The 26899-nt window shown below is 44.1% G+C and overlaps 1 protein-coding gene across 2 annotated transcripts in view; it reads left to right on the forward strand.

Annotated features, from left to right (window-relative positions):
• DOCK2 (dedicator of cytokinesis 2) overlaps window positions 1–26899 on the forward strand; it is a 2833934-nt gene that overhangs the window by 2643644 nt on the left and 163391 nt on the right. For both annotated transcript variants that reach the window (XM_069654309.1, XM_069654310.1), the window contains exons 44-46: window positions 12–98; window positions 5194–5370; window positions 11261–11344. In XM_069654309.1, coding sequence (XP_069510410.1) covers window positions 12–98; window positions 5194–5370; window positions 11261–11344 — 348 coding nt within the window. The remainder of the gene's footprint in view (window positions 1–11; window positions 99–5193; window positions 5371–11260; window positions 11345–26899) is intronic.

Consider the following 26899-nt stretch of genomic DNA (forward strand, 5'->3'; position numbering starts at 1 on the left):
TTCTTTCACAGTCCATGTGGATTGAGAGAACAACCTTTGTCACGGCTTACAAACTTCCAGGAATCCTCCCTTGGTTTGAAGTGACCTCCATGTTGCATGTAGGTATACATGATGAGAAGTAATGATGACCTTTGGCTACGATATAAACATGTATTCATTGATTCGTCTTTTATGTTACTTTAACACGAACATTCAGATGTTACATGACATTTCTTAAAGTGTTTCGTGCCCTGGAAAATGTATTGCACACTGCAAAATGTATTGCAAATGAAGACAACCTACACGAGATAAACCACATGTTACACATCAACTCATTTTGCTCTCACTCAAATCGAGTTAATATATGTTGTCTCTGTAAGAGGATGCACATGCATTGAGGCATTTTGTTTGTTGTGGATGTGTGTGAGGCTTATACCCATTGTATTATATATTTTCATTATTCATGTATGATATTGTATTTGTATTTTATTTATTTGTATAGCGCACTAGACCCGAGGGCAACCAGGCGCATATCTTAAGGCACAGGGTACAAAAATGGCATTGATACAGTGACAGGCAAATATTAAATTCACAGGTGCATATCTTAAGGCACAGAGGTACACAAGTGGCATTGATACAGATACCGGCAAAACATATTAAATTCTCAAGCTGAAAAGTGCAAGTAGTACGGGAGTAGTGGAGCAGGTGGCTTAGGCTGTAGTAGGTGGGATGTAGAGGATAGCCAGAGCTTGGCTTTATGTTTGAAAAGCGTGGCGGATGGGAGGGTTCTGATGGACAATGGCACAGAGTTCCAAAGTTTGGACACAAGAACTGGGAAGCTGACACCTCCGGCAGTCTGTAGGTTGTATTTAGGAATTGTAAGCGAGTGTGCTTGGGCAGATCTTAGAGTCCGTGAAGGAATGTACTGAGAGAAGCGGGAGGTTAAGTAGATAGGGTCCTGGTTGTTGACACATTTATGAGTAAGAGTCAGTGATCTGAGCGAAATTCTTTGGACAACAGAGAGCCAATGTAAGCTCTTCCTAGTGTCGGTGATGTGCACCAATCTAGGAATATTTAGGGCTGCTTGATAGCATTGTTTTGGGAGATCTGCAGTTTGTTGAGGTTGCGTTGGTTGGTGCCTTGATAAAGTGTGTTGCAGTAATCAGGTTTAGACATAACCAACGTCCTGGCGAGAGTAATGCAGTTCTGGGTGGAGAGGAATGGGCGGCAGGCTGTAATCAGTTTACATGTAGGCCGAGGCAGCGGCGACTGCATTGGTTTGTCGATTTAGAAACAGTGTGGAATCAAGGTAGATACCTAGAGTTTTGGTCTCTTTAGCCACTTTGATGGAGTTACCATTAATGTTGAAGGTGCTGAAGGACGGGTCAAGCTTGCTAAGTCTTTGTTGGGTGCCAAGGATGAGGAGCTCTGTCTTGTCATCATTGAGACAGAGCTCGTGATGTGCCATCCATGCTTGGACGACTTGGTATACGTCGTTCAGAGCTTTGGCGTCCGCAATGTAGTCACCAGTGATGGGAATGAGTATCTGGGTGTCATCTGCGTAGTTGGTGTAGGTAACACCCAGATAGTCAAGCACATCGAACAATGGTTTGGTAAATACATTGTAGAACGTAGGAGATACACAAGACCCTTGAGGAACTCCGCAGGGGACCGGAGATGGGTCAGCAGATGCGGTAGGTGAGAATACTCTCATGTGTCTATTGTCCAGGAAGGATCTGATGAAGTTAGTGGCATTTTCCGAAAAGTGGGCAGCAGATTTAAGATGGTGGCATAGGATTTGGTGATTGACCAAATCGAATGCTGCAGAGAGGTCCAGGAGTAATAGTAGGGCTAGTTTGCCATTATCTTTTAAGTCCTCTATTTGAGTTTTCAGGTGTAATAAGGCTGTTTCTGTCCCATGCCTGGGTCTGAAGCCAGATTGTCTTGTGCTGAGTAGGTGGTTGGTCTCCAAATACTTCTGTATCTGGAGGTAGGCCGCTCTATCTAAGATTTTTAGGAGGAACGGGACCGTGGTGATCGGTCTGCAATTGGTAGGTATGGACGGATCAAGTGTTGGTTTTTTCAGCAGAAGGATGACCCAAGCGTCCTTCAGGTTGTTGGGGACAATTCCAGAGTGAAATGAGGAATTGATGAAGGTGGTAATGAAGGGAGTGGGGTCATGGGCAGATTCCTTAATGATAAGTGCTGGGCATGAGTCCCCTTGGCAGTTGGAGGGTTTAAGGTTGCTGATAATTTTTTCAACCTCAGGGATAGTAAGAGGAAGGAAGCTAAAGGGGAGCTGGGTGAAAGTGGTAGCGTTTTGAGGTGGAAGAGATTTAGAGAGGAGAGAGTTTTGTTTGGCATTGATTTTGGCTTGTAAGGTGGTTATTTTGGAGAGGAGAGCATTTTGGATGCTATTGCACCAGGAGCAGTCTTTGTTACAGGTATCTGGTATGGGCGAAGGGGATTCTAATTCTTTAAGAATTTTGAATAGCTCCTTCGTGTTGGATTCAGCTTGCGAGATACGCAGATTATAAGTTTCTTTTTTAGCCTGTTTGATCGCTTCCTTGTAGTTTAGAGATGCGATGAAGAGGTTGTCTTTGTTAGAAGCACAGTGGAGACTTTTCCAGAGTGATTCCGCCTTGCGTTTTTCTTTACGCAAAGCTCTGAGTTGTGGAGTGAACCACGAATTCAGGTGAGCTTGTTGTTTAGCTTTCCTAAGTTTAAGCGGGGGCTATGGTGTCAATAGCTTTGAGCAATGTTTGGTTGAAAGTGTCCACTAAGACCGTAGGGTCATTATAGGATGTGGCACAGTTGTTCAGAATAAGTAGGATAAGCGGGAGTACCTTGTCCCTGGTGATATCCTTTTTATCCTGGTGGGGATAGAGGGGGCTATTGTAGGTTTGGTGCAAGGAATGGTTGTTGGTAGATGGAAGATAATGACGTGGTGGTCGGACCAAGCACAGACTGAGTTGGAACTTATCGTAGTATTGCAATTCAAATCTACGATCCAGTTGAGCGTTCTGCCTTTGTTGTGTGTAGGTTTGAGGTTGCATTGTTGAAAGCCTAGGTTTGACACACTACTTGCAACTTCTGTGGCCATGAGATACTTAGGGTCAGACAGTCCAAGATTCAAGTCCCCTAGCAGCAACACTTGTGAATTAGGTTTAGTGTTATTGGATAGGATAGACGTAATATCTTCTGCGAAGGAGGAGAGGGGACCAGGTGGTCTGTAAATGAGGTGTAGTGACGCTGTATTGGTGGGTGAGAGTGAAAGTTTCACTGATAGTGATTCAGCTGAGCTGCAATGAGTGTTGGGGATCGGTCTCATGTTGATATTATCCCTATGTATGAAAGCAACGCCGCCATCTTTGGACAGGTTGGATAAGCGGTAATTTCTGAGGATAGAGTGTCCATCAGGAATAGCGAGGGACAGGAGCGGGCCAGAAGCAGCATGTAGCCATGTTTCTGTGATAGCAATAAAATCGAGGTTCTGGGAGGTAATGAGGTCAGAGATATCAAGGGCATGAGCAGTAAGGTATCTAGCATTAATAAGTGCTCCTTTAAATTCTTTCGTGGGTGCGGTCGTGGATGGTTTAGGTGAGGTCTGAGTAGAGGCACACGGGGTGCTAGTGTGTTGCCGTTGGGCACAGGAAATGAAAGGCAATCTGGATCGAAGTCTTGCATTCCTAAGTGGAAGTGTAAACGGTTGGTTGGGAGTGGGTTTGGTTGCAAAGTGTTTGAGCCACAAGGCAGGTCTGCTGGCCCTAGTTTCCCAGTGCACCTGACAGAGGGAGGGATGGATCATGTTTTAATGGACATTGATTTGTGTATATTTGGTTTTGATTGACAGTATTTTTTTTTACAGGATTTGTAATATTAAGTTTGTTTTTCTGGATTTACAATTTTGTCCAGTACTTTTGTTCTACTCTTGCAGGGTTATGTCAAGCTAGCAAATGGTGCACCAGGTGTCCAATAGGGATACTTGGCTTATCAATGTCCATGAGCAGTTGTGTTGAAGTGTGATGGGAGGTTTGTTATAAAGTATGAAGGATTACTGTCTCTACCACTACTACGGCCAGTCAATAACATACACCCGTACAATAGTCCATGGTTAGTCACCTGGTAAAACAGCACATGCCCAGTAATGAAAAACATAGGTTCTAAACAAAGGATCTAACCTTACCTCTTTTGTAATAAATGCCATCTTTAAGTACTGAAAATATCTACTATGAAATGGTGCCACAATCCAAAATACACTTCAAGTAAATGCCCAAAATCATGAATGTAGGAAGAGGCATTATGCTTTTAAGGCTAAAGCTCTCCCAGCAGTGATGGACTTGCCGCTTCTTTACAACATCCCAGCTAAGTAAATAATTCAATAAGATTTTATTTGACAATACAGTCGTTTGGCATGATCACACATTTTAATGAAACATGAAAATATACAATGGATCAAAAAGCATAATTCATTAAAAACCAATACAAAAGATACAATACAAAAATCATTATTGAAACCTTAGATGTGTTTAAAAAATCATGGTGCTCGAGTCAATCCACATTATTATGGCTCTAATGTTGACATGTAATTTAACAGACTCATACATTTCTAACAGGTAATAAAGTGCTTGTGTATCATAACTCCGGGCCTCCAACTTTTATAGTTTTTGCACTTATTCGCCAATGCCTGGTCAAGATAATTTGCTACAAAATAAACCACATTAAAATTATCGCAACTTTAAAAAAGCGGAGTAAATAACGAAATTCTGAACAACAGATGCTGATGTACATTGTGAATTTCCTATTGTTCTTTTGTATTTTGCTAGTGAATATTTATACCACTTCTTTAAACATCATACCCCTGAAATAAAGTGAGTTGGAATGAGTGAATCGCAACACAGAATAGAATAAACTTGTGAAAACTAATGGTAATTAGGAACATTATCATCTCTTTACTGCCTAAATGTTTGTATGCCTGTGTGCGATTCTTCAATGTGCAACTGAGGAGCAATAGAACCCTTTCCCGAGAGTTTGCACATGGGGGACAAAGAGGGGTAACATATTTGTGCAGGGCTACCAAAGGTAGCTTAAGTATAATACTTCAGAGCTGTGTGGTCTTATCTTTCTCCTGCATGTAACATGTAAAGGAGCAAATATGTATTTTACAGTGTGTGATTGGAAACAAATAATGTGTTGTTTTCTTATTTTTCATAGACAACAATCAGTCCTCTAGAAAATGCCATTGAAACAATGTCAACTACCAATGAGAAGATTCTGATGCTCGTTAACCAATACCAGGGTGATGACAATCTGCCAATAAACCCTCTCTCCATGCTTCTCAATGGAATAGTTGACCCAGCTGTGATGGGAGGATTTGCTAAATACGAAAAGGTAAATTATCAAGAAGACAGAAGTGCAAGGGTTTTGTCTCAATAAGTTGTGCACTTTATGTTTAATGCTTGAGACACTGTAAGTCGTTTTATTGCACTTACCAATACTCGATTATGGCAATTAAAACAATACATTTCTGTGTGATGTCACATTTAGGGATCCAGTTGTTGGGGGACGACCATGATATGCTGCAGTTTAGGGGGAGCTGCCCACCCCAACATGCAACCGCTGTAGGAAGTACACAAAGTATCCACACAATGTCTGCCTCCCCTACCCAACCCATTATATCAGGAGATGACAATGGAGTCTGCTTACCAAGGGCTGTACCACTGTGAGGGGGTTAGACAATCCAGCCACTGGAGTGCAAGCAACAGCAGCATAGGCAACAGCTAACGCAAAAACAACCTAACCCTTTCACATTACACATATGTCTGCCTATGCATTTCATGATAACATACGGCAGGGGTTTAACACTATGCCCAATTAATATAATACATTATCTGTGTTCATTTTGCTTGTGTGAAAACATCTACTTTATGACTAGACTCACAATGGCTGAAATATTGCATTATATCACATTAACCAATAGTGTGTCATGACGACATTATGGCCTGGGTGATTCTATGTTGGCATGAGCCTTGGATTCCATTTAATTATTCTTAATTTTACAAAAGCAATATGCATTCAATTGCAAATAATGCTGTCAAATATATTAAGATAAATAGGAAAAATAAATATCTATGGAAGCACACAATGCACAGAGATATTTAACATGTTGAATTGTTCTAGGAATTTTTGTCATAAACCCTGATCATGAGCTAAGGCTATTATTGTGTTCAAGTGAGTAACACAGTCCAAGCAAGGTTTGTTCAAACTGTTTTGTTTTCTTCAGGCTCTTGTAATAAGACCCTGTTTACTTTGAATCAAAGTCATGTTGAGCTACCAATGTAAAATGTAAAAGAGTCTGTTAAACTGAAGAAAGAAGTTATATGCAATTCAAATTAAACATTCAATCATTTGAAATATACTTGCTTCAGAAAGGAAGATCCTACCCACTTACAACAAACCTTTAGCATAGGCAGGAAATCAGCCACATAGCCACATAGATAATATTGTGGTTGAATTAAGTGGGCGGGGAAGAGTTCATGTAGCTGTAATTTCCACACATATAGAGAGTGATCAAGACCATTAGTTTAGTGAAGGAATTCTCATCAGAGTCACTGAAGCAAACACTGATTGAAATACAACCAATAACAGCAGAAATCTGTTTTGAAAAGGCATTGGTTTGCTGAGAAGGCTGTACAAACATTTACAAATGCATGATTTAAATTATGTGGCCTTTCTGAGTCAGACATGTAAGTCATTTATTTTACCCACGATTTCAAAAGCATTTTCCGTTCAAAACAAGCGATGTGGACAAATATTTTTCTGGATTTCAAAAACCACACCTTTTGCTGTGCAACCTTCATGGCAGATTAATTAATATGTGACATTTTATTAAACATAGTGAAAGGTGCTGTGTGTATTCAGCCACCAAACCTGATGGGTCTTTTGGCCTACGAAATTGGCAAACACACAGCTGGAAACTGTGCGAACACAAAGGTTTGCCTTGATTCAATCCCAGTCTGTTGTTACCGGGAATGGTCCCAAAATACAAAAGAACACAGATTGGCTTTTCTCCCTCCCAGACCAATGGTTACATAACCGGAGCAATGCAAACAAACATCTGGCGTTTCCTTGATTTATTAACATCTCGATGTAGCAGAGGTTGATAAATATCCTAGCAAAGCCAGAAGGAGTTTGGGTTTGAAAGCAAACAATAGAGGGCTTGTATGAGATCTTCCACAATAATCCTCTGACAGCCAATATCATTGCTAGTGTGTGAATATTGATTGAACAAACCGTAGCTAAGGCTCATGAAATCCTCCATGGCATACACAGAAGATGGTGGCTATGTCCCTTTTTCATAATTTTATGTGTACTCTGTTCCCCCTTTTTAGTGGTTTGTATACTATATCATCCAGATCATTGCATGTCCAAGCCTTCTCCATATAGTAATTTGTCACAACCAATTGCCCCACCTGACTACATCATGTTGAGATCTTGAGTTTAGTGTAATTGCATGATGCTCCTCGCATAATGATTCAGGCATTACATACATGCGTCCTTGTTGGGCTGTATGCTTTTTTTAAGCTGTGCTTGCCTGACAAAGGCCGGCTACATAAACCCCCAAGTCCAGGGCACTGGATTGCCATCACTTAGATATAATTTAATTTGCGTAGAAATGCATTTGTAGAGGAGCAGGTGAACATGCCATCCATAGCTCCTGCCCCCTGAGCTCCATCATATAGGTACAGCAGGAGAAGAGCCATATGTGGGACACCAGGTATTATGCCAATACCACATTTAGTTTATGAGAGATATTATGCACCCAGACAATTGTATGGAATGTACACAAGCATTGAAAGGGTGTAAGGATGTCTGCACACACCATCGGACATCAAAGAGCTATAAGTGAAATTGGACAAAGGCAAAGTGACATCATGAGGGAAAGATACAAAGACGCACTGAAACGATATGCAAATACTTTAAGAATAAAGATATAACTGAAGTAATAAGAGAAACATGTAGTTAAAGACTAAGAAATCTTATGCACTAAAGAAATAAGTGAGGAGAGATAAAATGAATGTATACACGCAGAAATGCAAGGTAGTTGAGGCATGTAGAATCTTGCTGCAGCAGAAAACATAACGTTATTAAGGCGACCATTAGAAAAAGATGGACACCGGACTTGTGTTAAAACCAATCAAGCTGCCTCAGAGACAGACCAGGTCTGCAGAGTCAGAAGGTGCTGGAAAAACTGTTTTGTGTGAGGAACACAGAGGAGTCTATTGGCATGGGATCATGGATGAATGAAAAGGATAAGCCATGTGCATAAGACATATTTCTCTTAGATTAAGCAAAGAAGAAAACACCTACAAGATCCAAGTATTGGACAATCAAAGATGCAAAAAGCCTATGCAAGGTGGTGTGAGCAAGTCGTCAGAGGCCAAGAGGAGAAATTACATCCAGCTTAATTATATCAAATAGCAATAAATAGAAGGACGAAATGGATAAAATTGCGGTCTCCTCGCATATGATTCAGAATTTTAAAACCAGGGCTATTCAATAACCTCCAGACAAAGATAATTCTGTACCTACAGTGGCTTGATCATCCCAGAACTGAGAACAGACTGCATGGTCAACTATAAAGAAGAAACCCTTGGATTAGGGCCTGACTAATGAGAGATGATGACTAATTGGGCAAGTGGGTAGTAGTCTGATGTTGCTCTCTGCACCTGAATTTTGTTTTTCTTATGTTTTGCTAACTAGCTGAAAGTCCAAAGTTGGGAGAGAATGCCAACCAATCAGAGGGTCTTTGTAGCAACCTGCTATACAGTTTTGCAATGGCCAAACCGCTGCTGATATTCTGCTATACACATTATTATATGTATTTAGAGGTGGTTCAAGGTGTGCCCGATATATAAGGGGCATCCAGTACATATGCTCCCTTAACCAAAGCCAATTGTGCTTGGAGACCCTCCCTCCAATGGGAGTAATGTGAGGGAAGACTGAAAAGAGGCTTTGTGGGTAACACTGCTTGTGACAAGGGCTGACACTGTCTGTATTCCCAATGCCATCCTGTCGGGATGTGAGAATCACTTCTGCATATGTTTGGGTTGGGGCAACTGCGACTTTCTAACATAAGGGTGTGTAGTGGCTGAAACCCCTCGTCCTAGACCTGAAGGCAATAGATGAACATGGGGTAGGTTGTTGGGCTGCCAACCCTAAGATCTTGACCGTTACCAATGAGTCTTTCAAACTTTTCAGGGACTTGTCAGCTTTGGGGTCAAAGTGGTGTCCTTCATTGAATGGCATGTCCTAAAGCTTTGACTGCACCACTGATGATCAATGAGGCTCTTTGGAGAACAATAGACCTTGCTTTGGATCGCTCAATTCAATCCACCTGACAGTCTGCCTCCTTTCCATCATTAATATGCCCAGGATGTCATTCCTGTTTTTTCCCTTTGCATAGATGTGAAGACGCCTCGGACACTGTATTTCACATGAAACTCAGCAAGAGCACACAAGTAATTCTGTGCCTTCAGTACCACGCTTTCTGATGCAAAAACCTTCTTAGCTATGGCATCAGCCTTCTTCACCTCTATATCCATCGGAAGGGACAACAACGATGATCTTGAGTTGACAGGCGGACTTAGTTGGGCCAGAAAGGAAAGCTCAATAGCACCATGCTGGCCTATACTTTTTGGTAACTCCTTGTAAATGCCATAAGCAGGTCTGCAATGCCTGCATTAAATGGACTGGCTGGTTCTGACTGAGGAGCTCTGTATACGATGTTTGTTAAATCTTACTGTACCAACGGTTTTGAAGGGGCACATTGGCCTAGGGCTGGTACCAACTTTTTGACAATTTCCCTGAAATCGTGTGTTCGAGTGCGTGTAAGGCACAACCTGCTGCATCCCGATGTCAAGGGGCATATTAAGGTTGGTTGCATCATGGAGCCCTAAGGCTAGCTTCACAAGCCCCAGTTGGTCTGTCAAAACGTCTGGTATGATTTTGAGCCCTGTTCCGGAAAGCATCTGAAATCCCAAAAGGTCTGAGTCCCTATTGTCGTAGAAAATTGATCTCAGTGCCTGAAGGTACTCTTTCCTCAACTCCGGGACGTAGCTCAGGGTCTGCAGAGCAGTCGGGTTCTAAGCCATGATGGCATTGGTCGATGTCAGCGCACTGGCGCCTATCGCGGCATTGGTCGAACTCGATGCACCAAAGTTTACTGACTGGAAGGGGATGATTTATAGGGCATGCAACCCGACTCTAATACCTTCTTAATGGCTCCATCATGCGCAGTAGGTGGCAGCACCTCTGATGATTTTGATGCTAAAGAGGTACTGGTCACGCCTTGTCAAAAAGGTCAAGCTTTTGCTGCTCAAATTTCTCTCACTCTTCTCGAGTTGCCCCCTTGGATGGATACAAATTACCCCACTCGGTCGCAGAGTCACTGTCATCCCATCTATGCCTTCCTTCATTTTTCTTGAGAACAGAGGAAAAGGAGGAGTGATTGGACTCACTACCATAGTGGAATCTACTCTTTGACTTTGTGTGGCACTTACCCTCTCTCTCATCCTTCTTCTCTCTCTAGGGTCGGCCTTTGTGTTGGCCTCCGAAGACTTTGGGACAGAGTGAGCTATCCTAGCGCCAACTCGCTGGACATTCCAAAAAAGCCATAATGTTCATGGTCTAACACAAGCAGCGTTGCTCCATGTCGGGGTCTTTCCCCTAACACTACACACAGATATTGTGTAGATCGGTGATGGACATCTTGGAACTGCAGTCTCTGCAGCATTTATAACCTGAAGGACTGGGGATTGTCATGGTGGTGCTGCCAAAACATTATCCTTTCCATGATCATTCCAATACATAGTGCTGAGAGAACAGAAAAAAGGACCTCAGGTAAGAGGGTGTAGGGCCTACTATATGTGTGGATACCGACATTGTGTCCGGAGTCGAGTAACACGAGAGCTGAGGAAGGTGCCTTGGCGCTGCACTACGCCCCTGTCGAGATTTTCTGACAGTTACTCTGGAGGATATCCAGATGAGAAATTTGTGAGATGAGAATCCGAAGGAAGATCATTACTAGTAAGTAGTTTATTTTTTAGGAATGCATGCTGTTAATGATATTAATTGCAAGTAAAACGTATCCACGGATAAGAAGGCAATTTTGCATTGATTTATTATGTGAACAGTTCTTTTTGTAATTCTGTTAAGCAGAGTAAGCTTTGTTAGAACATTTTGAGTGGAAACTAAATCATCACGCTTCATGTCCCCCTAGGCTTTCTTTACAGATGTCTATGCAAAGGAAAATCCAGACGACCACGACAACTTGAACAAGCTGAAGGATCTTATAGCATGGCAGGTACCATATCAGCTTTGAATATACCTATTTTTCTATTTAATAACCTTAATTGTACACTTTGCTCTGAGGTTTGGATTGTGAACCCGGACTTTGGAAATATTTACATTTGTCTTTTTCAAATGCTGGTGGTCTCAAGACCCCTTCACCCCTGGGCATTTAACATTTTTGAGTGAGCGAACATTTAAATAGTACTTTATGGTCTCCTTCCACCTCTGCCGCAGTGTGGCGCATCTGAAACCAGAATGTCATAAACAGCTGGGGATTGCCTAATGCCACAGATGACGAGTGCTGGATCAGGCTAGTTTGGGAAAAGCAAAAGAGGCAGAGGAAGCAGAGGCATACATAGAAATAATAAAACAAAGAAGAAGTAATACGATAAAGAGAGGCAGAGGAAGAAAGCATGACAGAAAGGTAGAAAAAAGGGAAGGAAAGGATTGAGAATTAGAAAAGGTGTGAAAGGGACAGACCAGGAAAATGCAACGGCAGAGGAAGAAGGAAGGAAGGAAGGAAGGAAGGAAGGAAGGAAGGAAGGAAGGAAGGAAGGAAGGAAGGAAGGAAGGAAGGAAGGAAGGAAGGAAGGAAGGAAGGAAGGAAGGAAGGAAGGAAGGAAGGAAGGAAGGAAGGAAGGAAGGAAGGAAGGAAGGAAGGAAGGAAGGAAGGAAGGAAGGAAGGAAGGAAGGAAGGAAGACATGGTTTGTGAAAGATACAGTAACATTATGAAGAAAAGGGAAGAAAGAGGGTTAATGAAAGAATAACACAAATTGTAAGCAATAATAAAATAGAAAGACATGGAGTAAAAGGAATCATGACAGAAAGAAGGTGAAAGAGACAAATTACCCTACACTTCTTTACTGTCTCAATTCCTCCAGATTTTACTTGTAGGCTAAGAGCAAGGGTGTTGTCCAAATTCTAAACGATTACAGTAATCACAACAGTTAGGGTTTTAGGACCACTACTGCATTATTTGGCCAAACCCCCAGTTCCTCTCTTGCCCGGCGCGAGGAGGTGCTTGCTGGAACCCGGGGAAGGAACTTTAAAAACATGTTCCCCTTTTATGACCAAGGAAGAGGCACATCCACATAACTCACTACCATATTCACCTCCAGCCACTGCCTTGCTCTTATAAACCCAGATCAGTTATGATAATAGGCAAGACTACATTTAACGATGCACCCGTCAAAATAATCAAAAGGGTGCTTTTTCCCATGAGCTTCGGGTGTCAAGGTAAATGCCCAGGTAATCACCCACAGGGACCGCATCCACTCTCAATCAAGGCAGCATTCTTCAGAAGTTTAGAAGACCTCATTTCAATCTAATTAGACTGTATGATGTTCATGATAAGCCCCTTATGAACACAATAGTTCTTGAAGCACCTCAATAACCTAATTATATGTTTGTTCTCATATGCAAAGAACACTTTTTTGCCTTACAAAAAGCAGAATTGGCATACTGATCTCACCCATTATTGAGGCCTCTACACTTCCCTCCGGAGCCAACCTTACTAAAGGCATGGTATCATAAGTTTGACACTGACGCAATGTATACCATTTGTAAAACCTTTATTGAAATTGTTGAGGTTGGAGAAAACTCCTATTCTGCCCTATAAATAAGATGGGAGTAGTCTCGACCATCAAATAATAAATAACACAGTCCTAGTGGAGTCTGTCAAAAGAAAATGGCCTATTCTAACAAAGCCTAATGCCTGCCCTATCTCTTGTACAAAAACTGTAAAAAGGAGAAATGTATGCAAAAGGAAAAATCAGTGTTCAAATGATAATGTGGCTGAACCAGCTCTCCTCCCCACGTTAGGCCTCAAAGACTAAGGCAATCCTTGTAGGCAGGATGACACACTCGGGCTCTGACCACTTTTGGATGTCGAAGACTTTAGTGTGTGCGTGGTTTACCTTTTAGACCACTGCAGGACCACTTCGACTCAACGTTCACTGTTTTGCTTTCACTCTTCCCTTCTCTGGGAATTAATCTTCTTTATTTTACTTTTCTGTTCATTCGCTCTCTCACTTTAAACAAAGTACCTTTCCCATAGACTTTTGAGTGGACTACTTCCTTTCACCGGACCACTCTGTTACTTAGTGTAGCTGATTTCACAGCTGTCCTTACGTCACAGGTCTGCCTTTCTTCGCGTCTCATCCACATGCGTGCAGCCTTGAATTGCAATATAATGTTTCTATTTAAAACATTAATACACACCTGTCTCTCAGATCACTTTCCAACTCACTGGCTGTGTGTGTCTTTTCCTGGGGGTTTTCGATTTCTAATTCACGAGTCAAGGTTAGTACCACAAGCTTGGCCTCGCCTGTCCAACTCTGCCCACCCAGGAGGGTTGCTGGCATCCTTGAAACACAATGCAGTCTTCACTTGTGGGATCTGGCCTTCTCTACGTGTCTTTTGTGGCCTGTCGGAGGTAACAACCCCCAGTAGAGAACTCTTGTGGTTGTCGACGCGCAGCTCTCGTCCCTTAGTCTGTCGCTCTACTCCAGTAGGTTTGCCTTTGTCCCGGAAGTTCTGCTCATACTCATGTTCCACTTGCTCATAGTGTGTTTTATGCTTTGCTTTTTATCCATGTGAGGAGAGCCAACTGGTATCAGGTGTATGCACTTGAAGTCAAGTGCCTGACTTTACCGGACCCGATTAATGGTACATGTCCAGTCTGATGGATGAGAGTTAGTCTTGTTACTCTCAGTCATCCTCTTCCTCTGCCCAGTGTTTGTGTAAAAAGGGGGGAAGTTGGAATCTTGGAGTATCCTAAAAAATAGGATGGGGTAGATGAATAAAAGAAGGGGGGAATACCACATCTCACCATCAGCTATCTCAAGCCCACTCCCCGAAGAGCCCTCACCCAGGTGATCCTCCCGCACTGGTCCACACCCAGGAACTAGTCTGTCATGATCCTACTTGCCTGCCACCCAGCACTGCTACATGCGCCTCTTCCTTTATTTCCTTGTTTTACCGCTGCAGTTTTGGACTAATCTAATTGCATGTTCCATTCCGGCTTTTGGGTTAAACCAGCAGATGCATTCTGGGACATGTATGCTGTCCAAAAAGCAGAGGGCTGGAGGAGGCATACTAAATACATTTGTCTGCAGCAAGCTACTAAGAGCTGCAGAGGGCCTGATTGCATTCACCGGTTCCAAGCTACTGCAGGCTAGGCTGCAGAGAGCTGGAGAGCACTTTATTAGAAACCACTGCTGCTACTGCTGCAGGCTACTGAAGCCAGGGCTGGGCTTAATTGAACACAGCTGCCAGAGTCTGCAATAAGCTCCACCCTGCTGGCCCGCTGACTGGGAGGGCCTTTATAAGCTCACTTTGAACAGAAGCAGTTGTCAGTCAACTGCTTTCTCTGGGAGTTCGTGCTGGTGCTCCTGTTACCAGTTTTTGACCTTTCCTGGAAATCCTCTTTTGGCCTTTTGATTCCTGTTGCTGTTGATGCTTGCAGCTCCCTCTCCAGTCTGCTGCAGCCTTCTGCCCTACTCCTCTGGGCTCCCACCTGGTGGCTCTGTGGCACTCCGCTGCCTTCCGCCCTGCTCCTCTGGGCTCCCGCCTAATGGCTGTGCCGGACTCCGCTGCCTTCTGCCCTGCTTTGCTGGGCTCCTACCTGATGGCTCTGCCGCACTCCGCTGCCTTCCGCCCTGCTCCTCTGGGCTCCCCCCTGATGGCTCTGCCGCACTCCGCTACCTTCCGCCCTGCCCCTCTTGGGCTCCCGCCTGATGGCTCTGCCGCATTCCGCTGCTTTCCGCCCTGCTCCTCTGGGCTCCCACCTGTACCTTCTGCCCTGCTCCTCTGGGCTCCCGCCTGACGGCTCTGCCGCACTCCGCTACCTTCAGCCCTGTTCCTCTGGGCTTCCGTCTGACCACTTTGCCACACTTCGCTGCCTTCTGCCCTTCTCCTCTGGGCTTCCCTGCCTGGCAGTCTTGCCACACTCCTCTGCCCTGTTCCTCTGGGCTCCTTGCCTTGCTTCCTGCCTGTTCCAACTTCTGATAACCTATCCTGTCCTGTACCTGGTTATTTCTTTCAACACTGCTTTCTACTTGTATTCATCTTGGTCCACTGTGGTGTGTCTTCTTGAATCCGTTTTACAGTGTGACCCTGGGTTGGTCTCCGTTCAGATCAGATAAGGGAAGACTTCTGATGCCTTCACCTAGTCCGTTGAAGTCATACCTGCCTCAGTATATGGTCTTTCAGTTTTACCCTTGCACTGAGTACAACAGTTTCCTCGGCACGCCTAAGTCATGACGTTGCTGTATGACTGTTGTTAAGAGTAATCTGGTGGAACCTATCCAAAGGGCTTTCCTTAATCCCTGGAGACCCCTTATCATATTCCAGTACACCCTTATTTCTGATCAATCCAAGTTGCCCAACTTACTTGCTTGTCTTTGCCTTTTCTCTGTCTCTTTGTTTACAGCCAGCTCATGCAGTTCCTGTGAATACCTGTTTCAACTAATAGCTTGGTATGTACCTTTAGTCCGTTATATTCTAGCATTGTCTCCGGAATATCCCTTAATCTACTTGCATACAGTGAGAGATAGCCTCTTCCCTGTACTCTCTGCCTAGACTTGTGACATAGTCCAAAAGTGATGGCGGTGTCCTGGCCACCTGGATGACAAGTCCCTGAGGACCAGCGGGTGAGACACTGTTTGGTTTCTCACACAACCCACCACATCACTCAGAAACAGGTTGAAAAGCAATTGGCCAAACAGTAGAAAACCCATCTCCCAAACAAAGATGCAGGTCTAACCGTCTCGAATAACTGTCCTTTTTCTAAAAGATATATCGCCATAGCTTTCTCTCAGATGTTCAATTGCCATCCTTCCCACCACTTAGGAGATAGTTGGCCATCTTGACAACTACAACCCTTAAGAATCCCAAGCCACAATATGAAAGGCCCAAAAACTGTTTGGTGATGTATGTAAAACTCAAAAGAGAACCCTCAGGACCTCAGACACAAATGGCAATAGTTATGCAAATCAGAAGTATCACATAGCTGAGCAGGATCAACACACAGATTTAAAGGAGGTTTCTTGTCAATGTTCTTTCAAACAAGGTAAAACAATGGGTTATCTGAGGTGACTTATCAATGCTGAAACTGCCCGCTCCACCTACACTGTTTTCCCCTCTCCCTTCCTTTTTGTCTAGGGAAGAATTTAGGAGAATTCCAGGGACAGGCTTTTGAATTAGTGTTTCTAGAAATACCAAACAAAAGAGGAGAGGGATTGTTGGATGGATTCAGCATTGTTCTTCTTCCCCAAAAACCAGAACCAGGGCAAGCAAAATAAAAGAATGTATTTCAACACAAGGAAACCAAAAGTAGGCTCTTCTATTGATGTTCCCACAAAACAAACCCAAAGAAAGTTCATGGGCTTTGAACAGTCTGAACAATCCAGGCTACAAGACAATTCTTGCAAGTCTTTCACTCACTCGCAGTCTGAGGTGTCAATGTTTTTTGTACATTTTCGCTAAGGGTCTGATAACATGATTACTGTTCTTCAGTTACTCTGTAGAGTCATGTACCGTGGTTTGCCCATGGATGCGGTCCAGATCTGTGTGACCCCTGTGAAGTGGCTTCCTGACAGACTTTGGCTGTTTAACTGGGCTGGGGGGTGGTGTTTCCAGTTCTAACCTTGTTCTTGCCAAGTCACCACCTCTCATCTATGCCAAGCCATCTCGTTGCCTCTCCAACAAGCCACCTTTTTCTTCTCCTGCAGCTCCCTCTCCGCCAGCCTCTCAGTTTCAGCTTCTCCTGCATCTACAAATGTTCCTTGGCCACAGCACTGCTGTCTGTAGACTCCCACATCTTACTGTCAAATACCCTTCCTTTTATAGGGCTCAGTCCCTATATGCTCGAACCTCCTCTCCCAATTTTAACAGGGACGGCTTGTTTTGCTTTAACCCTGAACTGATTTCTCACACCTGTGGCACCCAAAACAGAATTACAATGCAAAATGCAATTTGCAAGTTGGTCCCCTGTGCTGTGGAGCCATTAGATCAAATAATGATTGTACTATAAAAACAAGTGGGCTCTGAAAGCAAGTGAGTGACTAAATACACGCCTCAGAGTAAAAAGAACATCTAGCATTAAATAGAAGATATAGCAACAGGACAAAGAGGCGGAACGGTATACACAGTTAGTGCTCGTTGAAAATAAGTAAGCCAGCCAGTAATAAGGTAAGCAGTGTGATAAACATGAGATAAAGACTGAACAAGGAAGGAAACAACACCACAGGAAGTAAAAACGAATTGCTAGATAGGTTAACAAAACAAGTTTCAACTAAAATAATCTATTCGCCTATTGCTAAATACATTAGATGAGGAATTTTGTATTTTTTATTTGTTTATTATTTATATTGCGCACCGAACCCTGAGGTAACTGGGCGCTGGTAAGACTTTAGGGTTACATACATGGATGAAAACAATATGATACTGTAGTAAACCGGTGACCAATGGTTACAGGTAGGTCATTCTCACAAGAGGTATTTACAACAAAGCATCAGCCCATGTCAGGCCCAAGATACAGGATTTTCACCAAGGTAGACGCAAAAGTGCAGCCAGTCATTCACAGAGGGGATGTTCTGGGTGGTGGACAGTGTGGTCATAACAGGGATGCTTCATTGGCTGGGCTTATTGTTCAGCCAGTTTTTGATACCTGATTTAAACAATGGTAGGGAGGATTCTAGTCTATAGGTCGGGGGAATGAAATTCCAACGTTTGGCTGCTTGGACTGGGAAGCTAACTCCTCCTGCAGATTTTAGGTTGAACCTTGGTACTGCTAGGTAATGAGGTAGGGCAGATCTGGTAGTGCGCGAGGATTGGTGTTTACTGATTTTGCCGGATAATTATTTTGGTGCTGAATTCGAAAGGCTCTTGTTGGTGATTACCAGTGTGCGTAGCATGATTCTGTCACGGACCGGCAGCCAATTGACATTTCGTTTGAGAGTCGAGATATGGCTGGATCTTGGTAGGTTATGTGCTTCTCTCAAAGAGTTGCTTTGCAGGACCTGAAGCCTGTTTAGGTTGTGTTCAGAAGAGCCTAGAAAGAGTGTGTTGCAGTAGGCAATCTTTGACAATGCTAAGGTTCTGGCTAGCGTTAGGCAACTACTGGTAGATAGGTAGGATTTACAGCTATAAATTAATTTATTGGTATAGGCTGTGGAGGCCGCTATGGAGCTGACTTGTCTCTTGAGGGACAGTGTAGAGTCAAGGTAGACCCCCAGCGTTTTTATTTCCTTAGGGACCTTAATCACGTTACCATCAATGTTGAAGGATGTGTATCTGTGGTCGAGTTTGTTCAGGCGTGCTTGGGTGCCGACAATCAGGAGCTCGATCTTATCGTCATTAAGGCATAAACTGTATGTGGCCATCCAGGCCTGGATTTCTAGGTATATGCCATTCAGAAGTTTAGAGTTGTGATCATAGCAACCTGTGAGGGGGGTGAGGACGTAGGTGACATCTGCGTAGTTAGTGTCGATGACACCAAAGTTGTCCAGGCGATCAAATAGGAGCTTCGTAAAAATGTTATAGAGTGTGGGTGACACACAAGAGCCTTGGGGGACTCCACAGAGTGTGGGCCTTGGGTCTGCTGAGGCTGTGGGGAAGAAGACTCTGGTGGTCCTGTTGGAGAGAAAGGGGTTGATCCAGTCAGATGCATTGGGAGAGAACGCCGCTGCTGAGGAGAGATGCCTGGTTAGAATGTGGTGGTCGACAAGGTCGAAGGCCGCTGACAAGTCTAGGAGTAGGAAGATCGCTAGCTTGCCTTTGTCCTTCGCCTCGTCCATTTGGATCCTCAAGTCTAAGAGAGCTGTCTCAGTCCCGTGCCTAGGCCTGAAGCCAGATTGCCTGAGGACTAATAGGTTATTTTCCTCTAAATGCTTCTGAATTTGCAGATATGCAACTAGGTCCAGGCTTTTTAAGAGGAAGGGGACGGTAGTAATGGGCCTAAAGTTTGTTGGGATGTTTGGGTCTAGGTTGGGTTTCTTAAGGAGTGGCATGACCCAAGCTTCCTTGAGATTGTTAGGGACTTGTTTGGAGTTGATGGAACTATTCATCAATGTGGTGATGAAATGGGCTAATTCCTTAGCTCCATCCTTAATAATGGACGCTGGACATATGTCACAATTTGCTTAGGATACATGGGGAAGACTCGTAAGAAACTGGAGTTCCAAAAGGGGTGTCACACACATTGTAGGAGATTAAGGGTACATTGATAAGTGAACAAAGAAAATGTCCATACAATCTCACTCCCACTGTGCCAAGCATCCATACCAATAACATACTAATTCATAATAGCCGGTTTCTATGTAGAGCTTTGTTATGTTGTGTGGTTTCTGTGCTGTACCATATCACCTCTGTAGTAATGGCAGAGTGTCTAGTTTTGCCTGTCGTCTGACGAAAGGCGTAAGGGGTTGGGGGAAAGAAAAAGAAGGCACACCTTTGTTGCAGGATTCCTCCTATTCCTAAGCCCTGCAATAATAGCAAGATGCCCTGCACCATCTACACCATCATTATCCCTGTGGGGGTGGATCCCATGAATCACTAACAGAATGTAGGTGCATGTGGGCGGGATTGCCTCAGAGTGAAAGGGCCCAGAAGCCGTACGCTCCATACCCGTTAAGCACTATACTATTAAGCAAATGCCCAACATACAGAAATTAATGCATATGGGTATAGGGTGAACATTTGCATTAACAAGCCTAAAGTGGCATTCACTGACTTTGCACCGTACTTTCGGTGGTGGAAATTTAAGAAGGAATTGAAATGCTCATGCCGGAAATGACAATGAAAAGTGCATTTTCCTTTCTGGATCACGCACCCCCGGGGTCATAGGCACTAATGTGCATCAATTCTGAACAACATCCTTGCCTCCACCATTACCGGGAATAAACCTACCTTGGATTTTGTGCAGAAAAGTCCCATTTCCATCTGGGGCTGGGCAACGCAGGTGACTGTACAGTGCACTGTCTATATTTCAGTTTCTCTGCTGTTGAACCACAACAGTTGATTTCAAGCAAAGAGACAAGAGCACCATCACACAGTGACACCATTCAAGTATCAGGAATACACTCACAATGCATCAACACCCCCAGTGCCACACCCCTGCTGTTGTGGATCTATAGATCACATCACTCATGAAGTAAAGGTGCAAAGCTAGCTTTAAAAAGAAAAACGTCATTTAGATTTGGCAAGCACAATCGGAAACACATCACTGCAGCATTAATCACAAGTATAATCACTGCCATAGTAACCCTGTAATTCAAGTACAACCTTTACCCATCGTCATTGTGGTCATTAGTGAGGAAAGTCCGAAACGCCCTTCATATGTCCTTTGGTCGGGATTAAATCGGCTGCATAATTACATACGTGTCTTCACAGTCCCTGGCTCATATTAATTCCCCCAGCCAGTCCTTCACGATGGGAGAATGCAAGTCTTTCCATTTCCTTAATATACAGTGCTTAGCTACCATGCATCCCATATTAAAAAAGGACCATAAGAGCTGCTCATTGAGCTCACTCCACACCCCGAATAGTACCCTTCTAGGGGACAGCTCCAGCCGTTTCTCAATTATGGCAGACAGTGTACCATAGACATCCTCCCAGAATCGACCCAACTCCGAGCAGGACCACAACATGTGCACATACCCAGCATTTACAGTACCACATCTCGGGCAGCAACCATCATGTTCGTTATAAAGTTTCCCCAACTTGCGCAGGGTATAATGCAGCATACGCACGATTTTATACTGGATTAGTTTCAATCTCATATTCATGGACAAAGTCGTGGTGAATATGCACATGGACCTCCAATGCCCATCAGTCACCTCCATCTGCAGTTCTGCCGCCCACTTCCCTCAAGAATTGTCCCCCGTCGCCTGGCCCCATACATAATTCCCTTGTATAGGGTAGCTAACATCCTGCAACAACCATAAAAGTTGTATATAAGAGCTACCAGTGCGTTTCAGGAGTTTAAATAGGGAACATCCCCATTATTTGTGCACAGTGGTCCTCAGTCTATAGAACTGAAGCTGCTCCATGGGCGTACCCCTATGCTCAGCCCGCCAGGTTTGAGGTGTCAGAAATTGGCCCTGTAGAAACAAATCCCCTATCACTTGATAGCCCATTCTGGACCAATTTAATCTCAACGAAGCATCCCACGTAGGGGAAAGGCCCGGTAAGTTCCACAGCGGTAGCCAGAGGCAATACAGTCTGCTTGCCGTAGTTCTCTCAAAAATGGCCCTGCAGGCAAATAGCGTTGTCTGTACAGGCTCATAAGGGCAGTCATCTCTATAGCCGGTGTCTAATATCAGGGATTTCATTTCTACATTCCCAACTGCCACCCTCTGGAGTTTAGCATGTGGCGCGAGCCCTTCTGAACCATATCAATAAGTGGCAAACTGCACCTGAGCAGCCTACCAGTATATTTCCATGCGTGGGTTGGTGAACCCTCCTTTGTTTTAGGGTCTCACTGTGTCCTTTCTGACCGTCCCAGAATCCCATAGGAAACTGGAAAGGTCCCTGTGTAAATCTGTAAAGTACTGTTTCCCTGGCCACAATGGCACATTGACAAATGTGTACAACAACTTGGGCACCAAAATCATTTTAATCAATGCCAATTGCTCAGCCAATGACATTAGCAATTTGTACCAAAGCTCGATTTTCAAATGAACATATGCAGCATGGGATGAGAAGTTATTAGCCATCAGTATCACTCTGTTTTGGAGATTGTGACACCTAAATATGTCATCCTACCAGGACACCACTGAAGAAGAAACACCCCCCAGGATCGCTGCGTGTTGTCTGTCAAGAGGAATTCCTCAGACATCTGATAATTCAGGTTGAATCCGGAATACTGACCAACCCGAGTAGTATCCTCCATAATAGTATCTAAATTATTATGAGTATCTCTAACATACAATAACACGTCACCCGCATGCAGTGAGATAATCTCCTACTTGCCTGCTATTCGAATTCCCTAACTCCCATTGTGGTGTCAGATGAAGTCTGCCATCAGCTCGATCGCCAAAGCAAAGCATGGGTGATTGCGGGCTGCTTTGGCGTGTGCCTTTAGCCATTGCAAAAGGCCTAGATAGTATTGCATTGACCCGTACACTGGCAGTTGGGGCTGTCAATAAGGTGTTCACCCAGATTGAAAATACGTACCTCCTCAAACAGGAACGACCATGACACTATTTGAAACGCTTTTTGCGTATCCAAAGTGACCATGACCAATTGGGCCTTGGGTGAGATGTGGGACATAACTTTAAATAATCGCCTAAGATTCAGGGGCGTGGATCTCAACGGAACAATATCGGTCGGATTGTTGTGTATAATTGAAGGCATCAAGCTTAACAGATGATTATCAATCACTTTAGTGTAGATTTTAGTATCCACGTGTATAAGAGATAGCGGCCTGTAAAAGCCGCACTGCTCCCTGGGCTTTCCAGGTTTCAACAATACTATGATTGTAGCCTCCCTAAGCGTTTCCGGAAGATTTCCCCTCTGCACTGATTCCACCCACACTTTCAGCAGATAAGGGTCTAGGAGAGCCCCAGACTCAACAAAAAATTTGGCAGTCAACCTGTCCGGGCCTAGGGATTTATTTCTCAGTAGGTCCCTAATAACTTGTAGGATTTCATCCTCTGTGAAGGGAGTATTTATCTGCCCTTTAGCACTGTCTGAGAGCAGCAAAATTGGGATGGACGCTAATAGGGCTTGTAGGCCCTCCTCATCCTTCCAATTCTTTGCTTTGTATATTGATTCATAAAATTGCTGAAAGACATCATTAATGCCCTGATCAGAGTATTGCATCTGTCCAGATTCGTCACACACTCCCACTATATAGATCTGCCTGCTTTCTCCCCTGACCAGATTGGCCAACATCTTGCCCTGCCGCACCCCTCACCATATCTTCTAGCTTGGTTGAGCTAGGTATTTAACCTCCCGGCCTGGGTGGGTGGTGAGTGTCAGCGCACATTGGCCCTCATTACGATACTGGAGCTAAACCATGGCGCTATTAGCACCATGGTTGGTGCCGGTATCGTAACGAGTCCGCCAATGTTCAATGGGGAATTACCACCCCATTCCAAGGTTGGCGGGGCGGTAATTCCCCATTGAACATTGGCCCTTCCCCATTCCCATTTTTGCCCCATAGGGCTCAATGGGACTGGGGAAGGCGGTAAGTATGGTACCGCAAACGCTGTACCGTACTTACCTCGAGAGTCCCTTTGCAGGTCCCTACTTTAACGGCTGGTCTAGACCACCCGTTCAGGTCGGGTCCCGCAAAGGGACCTCGTAGTAAGGCGATAAGTGGTTAACGGCGCCGCAGACTTTTACAGCACCATTAACCACTTAGCGCCAGGGTCGTAATGAGGCCCATTGTCTTTCCAAGGTTTTAAGCGTACTCTCACAAATAAAATTGATCAGTGTGTGTGCTCAGATGTCCCGACAAATAATATATGGACAACAGATTAGAAAATCTACCACTGGGGAATGAAATTGAACTTCTTGAATATATTGCTTTTGTCCTGAAGATGGCCCAATAACCAGATCAAGTGACAGCCCGTGAGAGGGTGTAGTACACGTTGTAAGGACCAAAACATATGTCGACCATCAAGGGAATCTTAGATGTTTTTCCCTATCTCTTGTGCATAACTGAATAGTTGTTATGTTATGGAAGAAAAGCAAATTAAGTTACCCCATAAATGTAGAATAATGTTGTATGAAAGTGGTGACGATTAGAAAGTATTTGATTACATGATTTTTATTATGTTTTTATGAAAATCAAATAAAGAAAACTGTTTTGTAATAAAAGTTTTGTGACACAGAGAAATGTCTAAGTCCCTATAGGTGTTCTATTTACCCAATGATAAAGTAGAGTCTGATCACTTAGCCTGTTGTACAGAAGGGACTTCTAGAGAGGGATAGTCAATCTGTCTCTGTTATTGTTTAGACTGTAGGACACTCCATGTTGGCAGCACTTCTCACAGTTCACAGGGCTCCTGTCTCACCCGCAGGCCCCTCAATGGCACAATCCGGCAATGTGGGCAGTAACAGCACTCAGCCACCCGCGGTGTATACACCACCTCCAAGTGACTCAGCTGGTCCGTGCCCACCTTAGTTGTCATATCCCAGGAAGTCCAAACAAAAAATGCAATTATCCGTGGATAAATTGCACAACCTCCTATAATTGATTCATATAATTTTATGCGTCAAAACGCTGCATAATCCCCTCCAAGACCAACAACCCTATTTAAAGGGTGTATATTTTAGACATAAGACAGCATGTCAGAACTCATTTGTTTTAGATTTGTTTAATCATTTTTTAATAGTAAAAAACTTTTACAAAAGAACATATATTAATAACACATCTATATAAAATCAATTGTCAAGAACACACATTTTATCACATCAACAAGAAAAAGCTCACATCTCACATATCATTCCTTGCATACTCATTCATCCCCATGCATACAAAAAACCACTCATACTTGTGCAAAAAACGCAATTCTGATAGTTTTGTTCTGTGACTCAGAACATCCCATCCATATGGGTTTGATGTTTTAATAGTTCCAAAAGTGCCTATTAACAATATTTTTTCCATCCAAGGAATATAGAGACACTTGGTAGGTGTTCCAACGTAATTGTTCATGGACCCATATTAATCCCCATATATTTATCTGTGAAAACCCAAGTTAAAGCCAACTCTGGGAGGAGTAGGCTCTATGGTATTGTCGACTCGAGTTTCGGGCTACCAGAACGGTGTATACAGCTTCCGTCTGGTGCACCTCATCAGGACGTATACATTACACACAAACACAGTTGTTAAAAACAGAATTCAAATTGATGTGAATTGAAAAATGTCATTCATTTACGACGAGCTAGTTTCTTTTGCTTCACAAGGTGTTCAATAGTAGTGATCCAAATATGTTTTTTTCAAAAGCCGCTTCCTGAGTGAAAAAGCTTCGGGTTTGGTCTCCTCATATGTGGTTCACCGGACCCAGCCACGGTTGCATTCCCTTCTTAATTGCAATGTTGTTGTATCTTCATTTGCAAAGGTGTTGTTTCCTCCCCGCTGAATATATTGCAGGCCAATGGTACAAATACATTGAACCCAATTGCACGGATCCCTGTGTTCTTTTCCAAACGAGAGCACTGGATGTGGACAGTGTCTCACACTCAAGGTATCAGCAACCACTCATGCGTTTCCTTAAGTTTCGGCCAGCCATCTAGGGAAAACGAATCCCGTTATACAGCACTGCTAATCGCAGAAAGTCTGCAGGCAGCAGATTCCACCTCTCCAGATCTGCTCCTGTGCAAAAGTGCTAGACACTGCACACCGTGTCCTGAAGGGGTGCAGGGCCGTGCTGGTCCAGCAATTGGGGCATACACTCTGCCAGGACTGGTATACATACAATGGTTCAAAGTGGGGGGCCCACTCTTGTATGTTCCACCTGGCTGCCTCCACACGTTCTCATTGTGTCCCACACCAGGCTGGTATCAGACATCAATTGCGCTGCTCCAGTAATGCTCAGGGGAATGGGGTTACAATGACCTGCAGTATGGCGCCACGCAAGAGGAGTAGGCTGAGCGCCAGCACGTAGCTCCGGGCAAGCCCTCACTCACCCCCGCTCAGGCCTGTACTTTTGCAGTCAGAGTACATCGCCTCCACGTACATGCACAGTAGCAAACACCCTGGTCCGTGGGTGCCTCTCACCAGAGCAGATCACTGTGCTCCATGGTGGCAGTGTGCCACCAGCGTCCACCCGTGCAGCGATTTTTCCCTCAGAAAATGATTCCCCAAGGGGACACCTAATCCACACACTCAGTAAGGCAGAAACAGAAGCGCTGCCGCGCCCCGCCGGTGACAGCAGATGGGTGAACCCAGGCTCCCTCAGGCCGCAGCACAGGGAGCACCACGTATCTCCGACCCCAGACAGTGAAACTCCTCCAAACTTTCTGTTACTGCTCCCGGGACATTCAGACCATGGTGTCCATGGTTGTTGCAGGGAACAACCCACTGCAAGTGGGCTGTACTAGCAGGATTCGGGCGGCCATCGTGGGAGATTAGAAGGAAGCAGCCATCTTGTGGCAGCTCAGTAGCGGCCCCCACAGGTGAAAAGTTAGCTTAATAGCAAACATGAAGAGGTTTGGATAAGGTCCTGCAAGATGGTTATGGTTTCTAAAACATAAATGGGGCTCCCACCTTAGGATTGGTGTATCGCAAATGTATTAGAATGGGATAAGCAATAATGTCCAGGGGCTTCTCCTGTTGAGGGGGCACTGGTCCCCCCAGATTTTCTAAACGCAACAAAATCTTAGGGATATAGGGCCCAGCTACTTCTTGGATGAAGCTCAGTGAAAGGGACATAGTACCCTGTCAGCTCGCAGATGCCGAGATATAGTGCCCATCAGCTTCTTTGCCATTGCTTTTCTTAAAATTAGTATATGGCCCTACTTGCTATTTGCAAACTATACCAGAAGGATAGTATCTGGGTCACTTATTTTTGGTCAGTGTTATAGTGCCTCAGATCACTTTCAGGAAAATGTGTC

The sequence above is a fragment of the Ambystoma mexicanum genome, chromosome 3q (genome assembly GCF_040938575.1).
Source record: "Ambystoma mexicanum isolate Mex_15411 chromosome 3q, UKY_AmexF1_1, whole genome shotgun sequence".
NCBI lineage: Eukaryota > Metazoa > Chordata > Amphibia > Caudata > Ambystomatidae > Ambystoma > Ambystoma mexicanum.